Raw genomic sequence first — 8,907 nt, 5'->3', positions numbered from 1 at the left:
ACTAAACAAATTTTAAGTAAAACTAATAATTGAATAAAATAAAGTTGTCTGACAGCTGGATCCAGTGCTAAACTGCCAAGGGCATGAAAAATGCTACTCTTAAGCATTTGTACCGAATTAATCCAATATCACCCTACCGCTGGGGCAAGAAAACGAAAAGGATATATCTTGTTATATATAATCACCACTTCAAGCACTTGCAGTGCACATGCTCCAATGCAATGTTTGCATGAAGCAAAAGATAGAAAAAATTGGCAAGAGAAATTCCAGGCATCCAAATCATAGAGTAACCACAAACCATGGTTCAGCAGTAAGCAAATAATAATACACTGTGACCATTATTGTCATCCTGTACAGTTACATACAGTTATGCATGTCTTGTCAGGTGGCTACACAATAATATTAGTATCTGTAAAACTTGTTACATTTTATTCAGAATAAACCAGGAACATATCCTGCGGAGCACAAGGCTCGAACACGGGTGGCAGGCTGGTCGCGCAGCACTAGCCAACTGGTCGGCCTAGTTCCCACATTCAATATACATGAACTACGAGTTGCCCAAATTTCTATATTTTATTTCGTTGACAGCACATTTCATAGAAATTTATTCGCCGAACAACAGAACTTGATAATGGTTCAGACTTCACAGGTTTACCCGCGGCGAAATTTAGGACGAACAGAGAAAACACCAGGCCTCAGCTCCTCAAATCGATATCCATTTTCAATAAGGAAGCCCCTAACTGCAACAGGCAGTGAAGCCTGTCCTTTGCTGTGCCTGCCAATCCCTGTAAGATGCAAAGCAAATAAGATTTCACTAAATCTGGTGTTGCTTACACAAGGTACAGCTACAAAAGAGTAGCAATGCCCTCATGTGGCAATGATTGTGGTAACAAGAAGTTATGAGTATAAATCACAAAGCTTGATGATTAATAAATAAGGTAATAGAGGGACAATATATTACCTGTGATCACCTCTAAGACAGACTGTCTAGGGCGAAGAAACACCACCACCTTCTCCGGTGCAACCTCATTTCGGACAGCAATTGTGGATTCAGACTTATATAATTCATCAGTTGAAGCTGGATTATTCCCTGGTGGCTGGAACTCTAACATGTGCAGATGCCTCTCCAATGCAGTTACCGCCTCTGATGCATGTAGACCATGCATGTCTATCTTCCAAATGTTATTATTGCTGTTCCTGAGGTGAAATATTTCTTCTGCTGCGTTATTATTTAACTTTTCAGCAGCCGACCGCTCTTCTTGAGCTCTGAGGGAGAGTTCCTTGGCAGCAGCATGGTCCCCTCTGAAGAATGCATTGCTGGCAGCCTGAGAATGCTTTGTGGCAGCCCTATGACCAAAAGGAAACACAATGGGTCAGTTTCGCATGAAAAGACTCAACCTTGAGAGTGGAGCACATTCAAGGGGTCAAAGTTAGCTAATCCTGTCTCTCAAATTCTGACCATCATGCTCATGCAAGATATGAGTTACAGAAGTATGTTGCTACAAAAGTTTGCACTTATTCAACCTACATTTGTCTGGGTTTGCATGAATGCAGCCTACTTTGGTATGCATAAGCTAGTGAAACCCATAACATAAACAAGGATTTGGAATATACCTCATCATCTTCAATGCATCTTTCCGGTGGTTTAAGTAATCATCATCAAACTCTTCTAATTCAGGTTCCTGGGGTATAGAGATTACATTCATTTGCAGTGGCAACAATTGTGATTCATTTGAATGTTTATTCTCTGCTATAGCGTATCCTGACACTGAACCATGTGCTTTATTCATCTCAAAAGCTGGTTGAACAGTTGTTCTACTCTCCTTTGGCAGAAAGTCAGGAGCGACCATGGATTTCAGCAAAACAGATGCTTGGCCAACATCATTATCCACGCCAGCCAATATGTCCTCAATTAAGTTACTGTCAGCCCAACTATGAGCATCCTTCAGGAGCTTAATTTTGTTATCAGATGAAGAGTTTACACCAAAATTTGTTCGCACCGTGTGATCAGTCAAATGCTTATTTCCGTTTTCCTTACCAACAACTGCAAATTCAACAGGGGGGCGAATCACTGATGCAAAAGGCTTTGCCTTTGGAATATTATTATTTTCTATAGCTGAGCTGCTGGCAGAACTGAAGCCTCTAGACCCCGAGAGAGCAGGAAATGAGTTGACATCAACATCATCCCTTCCATCAGCTGTGCCACGCAACCTGCGATCGAAAGCAGCCCACCCCGAATTGGGGATCTTCGGTCTATACATGTTTACAGTTGACAGCCAATGAATGGCCTTGTTTTAGCTTAAATAGATAAGACCCCAACGCTCGCCGGAAGGATGCTGGGTAGTGGGTCCCCTTCGTTTTACTTCCTTCAACCAATCAAGAAATCCACCAATTTCCACCTAGAACGTGGGCAAAGATGTCAACCCACTTCATCTAATACAACCTTGTAATAAAACGTTCAAAAGTGGCAAAACTTGGAACACAACATATCATTAACAGTAAATAAATAAGTTCAAGATCTACACATTCGACACCATTTTTTTTGCCTTTTTATAACAAGGTTCTGTTTAACTTAACATGTTTGTCACATTAAACCTTATTAGTACCAACGAGTCTTTGCATGAGTTACAGAAAAAAGTTACAATACAAATAAGTGGACCTTTGACTAATTGACTTGAATGTCTAACAGTAAGCCCTATGATTTTATAAGTTCCAAATAGACCTATGATTGTGTATGTTTGTTTCTAGTAACCGTTTAAGGTACAAACTGTCACACTGCACCGTACAAACCAGTGTCCTGTTTAAAATATAGCCTTGAGGTTATTTTCTTTGACACAGCTGGTACTACTGATTGTCAAATTCAGTTAGCAAGCAGGGCAACTCCGTTTCCGTTCAGTTTTTCGCCAGGATTTGCCTTGCTTGCAAACTAAAACTGCCATCCTTTACTGAATCTTCTTTTCTGGTAGTCCAACCCTCTTTCGCTTCCCCCAGACACAAGCCCTCACAAATTTAACAGCTATCCAATAGAAATTCGCATAGATTGATAACACAGGCAACCCACCCCGCAAGCTCCAGCCGCACGCAGCCTAAAGCTTCCCCCGTGATCTCTACTCGCTATTCACTATTCAGATAGACCAGCTGGCGCACGTACGTACGTACCTCTGCAAAAGGGTGTTGTTATTTGGGGGCGTTGACCCAGAGCTCACGGAACCACGGCGTGGAGGGCGCCGGTGAGAAGGGCAGACCGGAGGGGCGGGGGGAGACGCTGCTCTTCGCTTCACAAGTCCGGGCTGCAGCGTTCCTTCCGAAATCCATAAACTGCGGCGGCGGCGGCGGGAGGATTCCGGAGAGCGAACGCGGGGGGAATCTCTTTTTTTTCTTCTGCTGCTGCTGTCCGCGAGGTCGCGAAGGGTAACAAACAAACTCGTGGGCGGGGAGGGGAAGGCCGTCATTATATATGGCCAGGCCAGGGTAGGTGGTGATGTGTCCTCTTTCCGATTCGGACGGTGGAGGTAAAAAGCGCGTGCCATGGCAAGGAAAGTTCGTGCTGGACTTGGTACGCGTTTCCGTTCCCGGCAAGGAGTTGACTACAGAAACGCGGTTGGGCCTAGGTCTTCTGGGCCGTGACGGGCTGGGAATGCAGCGTGTGTATGCAGTCCTTTTTTTTTTTCATTAGCCACACGTCATCTGCAGATCAGCAGAAAGATGGTGTACCTGCAGAAGAGCAGATCAGCGGAAAGAGCTTTGCATTGTCAAAGAGGCGTGGGTGCAGTGGACCCGACCCCACACGTCATCTGCACTAGTGCACCATGCACTACTACAGACGATCTCGACCCGCCGCACTGCCGCAGCCTAGTACAACAAGCGAGCTGGATGAGAGTTCTCACCCTCACTCCAGCTACTTATGTTGCTTCATCGGCCAGGTTGACGCTGTTAACAGACCTCCAATCAGATTTCCCGAAAAAAAATGACATTGCTGAAATTCCTAATTCCAGTGAGTCAGCAACTGTCACCAAGATCTCCAGAGTAGTGAACCTGCCATCAAGGAGTTAAGTTTATTAGTTCCAACTTCTTTCAGGAGTCCTTCTGCAAAAAAAGAAGAAAAAAACTTCTTTCAGGAGTCGCATTGGGCACCTTTCATTAATCAAATCTCGACTCCTGTTCTTAAGACAAGAGCCGTGCCAGACAGCCAGAAAGTGCATGCTGATACAACTTTATAAAGCAAACAATTCCATTGCCCACTATGATTGCCATTATAGTTTTACTAGTTTACCAGAGGAAGGATCGTCAGAAAGGTAAATTGTAAGGCATACATGCAGGATTTAGGTACAAGTACTCCCTCCGTCCGTAATTACTTGTCGCGGAAATGGATAAAAATGGATGTACTTAAAACTAAAATACATCTAGATGCATCCATTTCTCCGACAAGAAATTCGGGACGGAGGGAGTATTAAGGATAAGGTTACAGCAGCCCATATGAAAAAGAATGCTTTCTTGCAAGTCTCACCCAAAGCAAAACAAGCAATACTTTTTCCTCTGGAGGTAAAATTAATCAGCAGCAACCATATTTTGTAGTTCAGGGTCATAATACAACATTAACAAGACAACAAAATGTCAGAAACAAACAACATTGTTGTGATGTAAGGCATGAAAAATGAGATGTGACTGAACCTTGATTGGTACTGGGTAGAAAGCCTAAGAAAATTCCAATGGAAGTGGCACATGATATATTTGATGCTTGCTTCAACTCCAAGATGCATGTCATGGCCCGTAGCCATGTTACTTATTTGTCTCAACTCTGCCAATAGGATGAATTTGTTAGCATAAACATAAGAAGAAATTGATACAAAGTTATCAAGTTCATCCACAGTTCAACCAGGCCGGATGTCAGGAGACAAATGTGAGTGCACAAAATTCAATCTAGTAATGCTTTCTTGGACACGTCTGGCAGCATGCCATTTTGTTTACAAAAGCGGTATGGTAGCGCAAATGACCAAAATGCAAGCAAGTAATGTGGTTAGGTAATTTCGTATTTGCATACCTCAGAAGGATAAATACTATGGATGGGAAGATCTCCAAAGAAATGTTTGAGAAGAAAAACTCCAATTCAAGTTTCTGCAATCCTGTGACCAGGTCAATTGCACTAATATTGAAACTTGTCACTGAATGTTCTTTGCCTGCTTGTGCATCTTTGATTTGCTGATACAAAAATCTAACCATGTCGTAGGTAAAATAACCATCTTGGTGCCTAACATCACTGGCTATAAACAAGTGCCTGGCTGCATCCTGCAGGTTTCTTCATAGCCTTGGACTTCATCAATTTCCTGACTTGCTCCACACCATCCCATTTCTCATCAGCCGCATATATGTTTGACACGATGATATAGTTCCCAATGTCCCCAACCCCCAGGGAGAACAAGTGATCAGCTGCGAGCTGGCCGATTCTGACCTCTCCATGGACCTTGCATGCTCCTAACAGAGAACCCCATATATTTGCATTGACCATGTGAGGGGGCATATCCAATGCAAAACTGTATGCGTCTTGGAGACGCCCGCCGCGGGCAAGAAGGTCAACCATGCATGTGTAGTGCTCTGCTGTCGGTTCAACTCTGTAAATATCTCTGGCAAATTTGAAAACCTTGATTCCTGCATCAACAAGCCCAGCATGACTGCAGGCTGACAGCAGAGCAGTTAGAGCTACATGGTCTGGCTTAATGTCAAGCGTAAGCATTTCAGAAAACAGCTCCACTGCCTCTTCTGCCATTCCATGCATTGCATAGCCTCCTATCATGGCAGTGAATGTGACCAGGTCCTTGTTAGGGCTAACTCGAAATAGGTTGTATGCATTGGTTATATTCCCGCACTTTGAATATGCATCAAGAAGTGCTCCTTCAAGATGGATGTCTTCTAGGGATGTTCTGAGCATGTAGCTATGGCATTGTTTCACAAGTTGTACCGAACTCAAATGGATGCAAGCCAGGAGAATATTTGTAATGCCAACAGTATCAGGACACTGCAACTGATGAAACAGACTGAAAGCTTGATCACACATATTATTACGTGCATACAACTGGATCATGAGATTCCATGTTGTCCTATCTTTCTCAGGCATTTGGTTGAAGATTCTCTCAGCTTGATCTACACTGTTATTTTTCATGTAGCAAGAAATCATAGTATTGCCTGTTACAATGTTCCGACCGGCTAGGTTTCTGAAAAGTATATCTGCATCCTGCGGCTGACCACACTTTGCATATGCATCTAGAATAGCATTTGCAACTGATATTTCCCCAATGTAACCAACTCGCAAGGAATATGCATGAGCTTCCCGAACCCTCTTAGCACCACAGAAGGTACTCATGCGGATAAAATTTAAGATTGTGACTGGGTCACAACGAGTTACCTTGCGGCACATTTCACAGAAGAGTTCGGCGAACTCCTCAATATGTTCTTTTCTGTTAGCACAGCCTGATAGAATTGCATTCCATGATACTGAATCCTTGTCCAAAATATCAGCGAAAGAATGAATAGCATCATCAAATCTGTCACACTGGTTATAGAAACTAATAAGAGCATTCATTAAGGATGTGTCCTGGCGATGTACTGGATGCCGATAAATATAACCATGGACCGCCATCCCACCTTTCACATCACCTACTTGAGCACAAGCAGTGAGCAGACTAATGAAAGAAACAGAATCAGGGGTCATTCCTGTAGACAGAAGCCTATGGAACAGGCCTAACACCCTAGAGTGGCACCCGTTCATCACATATCCAGCAATTATTGTGTTCCATGTAACAATATCTCTCGAATTCATACTTCTGAATATTGATTCCACAACCCCCATTTCACACAACTTGGAGTAATGAGTCATCAGCGCGTTACAAACAGATATGTCCATATATAAGCCAAACCGGAACACGAAACCATGCACTTCTTTGCCATAGTTCCTCCCATACTCCATGAACGAGCATACAGGAAGAATGTTAGCTACTGTTGAATAATTCGGAAGACATCCCTCAGAGATCATCTGACCAAATCGTACAAGTGCTTCTTCGAACAACCCATTCTCGGAGTATCCTGCGATGATCGAATTCCACGAAACAACGTCCTTGCAATGAATTGAAGAAAAGGCTCTATGCACATCATCCGTGATTCCACCTGCGCCACATTTTGCATACATGGACACCAATGCATTCCCACACAAAGTATCAGATTCCAACCCAGTCTTGACGGCATAGCCATGGACACTCCTCCCAGCCGTCAAATCTCTCAACTTTGCACATACCGGAATGACGACAGCCACGGTGACCGCAGTTGGCATGCTCTCATCTACACCACACGCAAGCATCGACCGGAACAAGGCAAATACGTCGTCAAAAAACCCAGCCCGGGAGGACCCAGTGATCAGGATGTTCCAACATACCGCGTCAGGGCAGCCCATTTCATCAAACACCAGGCGGGCGTCCGTGAGAGCCCCACACCTCCCGTACATGTCCATGATCGCCTTCGCCACCGCCACGCCCGCAGCGTTCCCGAGCCTGACAACAAACCCGTGGAGGCACCTCCCCAGGGCGCCGCCGTCGGGGAGCGCCGACGCCGACTTGATCGCCGCAGCAAACGCGAGCCTGTCGGGCCGGAGGCCCCGCCCGAGTATCCCGCGGACGAGACAGACGGACCCGTGGTGATCCCCGCTCGCGGTGCGCGACCTGAGCAGCGCACTGCACTGCCTGTGGTCCGGTGCAGGCATCGCGCCGAACACATTGTGCGCGTCGCCGGTGTGGAAAAACCGGTTCCAGCCGAGAGCGGCATGAGCGACACGCGGGGAGGTCGTCGGAGAGCAGCATCCGCGTTTGGCCAGCCTTGTGAGGAGGAGCATAGCTCAGCGGAAGGTCCAGTGTGGAGAATGGCGTGCCGCGGTGCCGGCGTGGGCATGGGAGGCCTTCGCACGTTTGCTGCGGCGCGGCGACGTAGGTGGGCACGGCGCGGGCCGCAGCCGCGCGCTCTGGCAAAGGGAGGAAATGATGGGCCTGAGAGGGGATGAGCCTAGCGTTACGGAGCATCTCCAATCATCATAACGGGCTATTTTGACCCAAACAAATCGAACTCAGACTAACGATTTTTATGGCAAATTGGGGCTGCTAGGCGGGATCAGTATTAAACATCCGCCACCACCCGAATGACGCGCTTGCAGCCATCCGATCTACCTATTGATATGTACATTCGTCATCAAGATAACCGTCATATCTTCGTGTGCAGCCATCCGCAGCCGTTCGATCACATGTCGTAATTTTTATAACATGTCATAATTTTTCTAATATGGATGAGAAGATGTCATAATTTTTGCAATATGCCGTAATTTTTGTAACATTGACCAAAATATGTCGTAATTTTTACAACATGCCGTAATTTTTGCAATATAATTTTCTGCAACATGGTCGTTGTTTATGCAACATCATCATTGTTTTAGTAATTGTTTATGTAACGCGTCCGTTATTTCAGAAATTATTTTTAGAATGCGGCCGTTGTTTTTGAAACTGGTTTGTTGTTTCAGGAATTTATGTGTCAGGAAAAACTTAAATCCAGCCGCTCGCCCTCCCAGCCAGATGAGCCACACGATCGGACGGCCACGAAGCCGACGGACGAGCACGCGCGATCGGCTGGTAGAAGGTAATATTTTCCCAAATTTAATTATCACGCATGATGGCAATGTCCTAGCAATTATGGTAAATCTTTGCCAAGTTCAATTTTTTACCAGGATTTGTCATGGTTAAAAGTCTGAAGTTCGATTTTTAACATCACAATAATAGTACATCTATGATGGTCAAAATAATTCTACATCTATGGACAAGCTACAAAAGTTTCAAGTAAACTTTCTCACTAACCATTCCGCGGATCTCATGGGGGTGG

General features: G+C 45.0%; 2 protein-coding genes across 2 annotated transcripts; both read right to left on the bottom strand.

Annotated features, from left to right (window-relative positions):
* Positions 1-303: 303 nt before the first annotated feature.
* LOC123426795 lies at positions 304-4,758 on the bottom strand. Its single transcript, XM_045110684.1, has 5 exons — positions 4,672-4,758; positions 3,160-4,086; positions 1,615-2,399; positions 962-1,347; positions 304-785 (listed from the first exon to the last, which is right to left on the bottom strand). The coding sequence occupies exons 3-5, from the start codon at positions 2,259-2,261 to the stop codon at positions 652-654; spliced, it is 1,167 nt and encodes a 388-aa protein (XP_044966619.1). The 5' UTR covers positions 2,262-2,399; positions 3,160-4,086; positions 4,672-4,758; the 3' UTR covers positions 304-651.
* On the bottom strand, positions 4,476-8,013 carry LOC123426794 (putative pentatricopeptide repeat-containing protein At5g08490). Its single transcript, XM_045110683.1, is given in 3 exon segments — positions 4,476-4,798; positions 5,042-5,278; positions 5,280-8,013. Coding segments are annotated over 3 exon segments (2,853 nt in total). The 5' UTR covers positions 7,877-8,013; the 3' UTR covers positions 4,476-4,779.
* Positions 8,014-8,907: the final 894 nt, after the last annotated feature.

Source organism: Hordeum vulgare, chromosome 2H (genome assembly GCF_904849725.1).
Source record: "Hordeum vulgare subsp. vulgare chromosome 2H, MorexV3_pseudomolecules_assembly, whole genome shotgun sequence".
Lineage (NCBI taxonomy): Eukaryota > Viridiplantae > Streptophyta > Magnoliopsida > Poales > Poaceae > Hordeum > Hordeum vulgare.
The sequence above is the reverse complement of the archived record's forward strand: the minus strand, read 5'-3'. Positions and strand labels throughout refer to the sequence as shown.

Excerpts from the sequence above, each read along its gene's own strand:
- LOC123426795 (XM_045110684.1), bottom strand. The coding sequence starts at position 2,261 with ATGTATAGACCGAAGATCCCCAATTCGGGGTGGGCTGCTTTCGATCGC. Across the intron at positions 1,348-1,614 it reads GATGCATTGAAGATGATGAG|GGCTGCCACAAAGCATTCTC; the intron begins GTATATTCCAAA and ends TTTTGGTCATAG. Across the intron at positions 786-961 it reads TGTCTTAGAGGTGATCACAG|GGATTGGCAGGCACAGCAAA; the intron begins GTAATATATTGT and ends TGCATCTTACAG.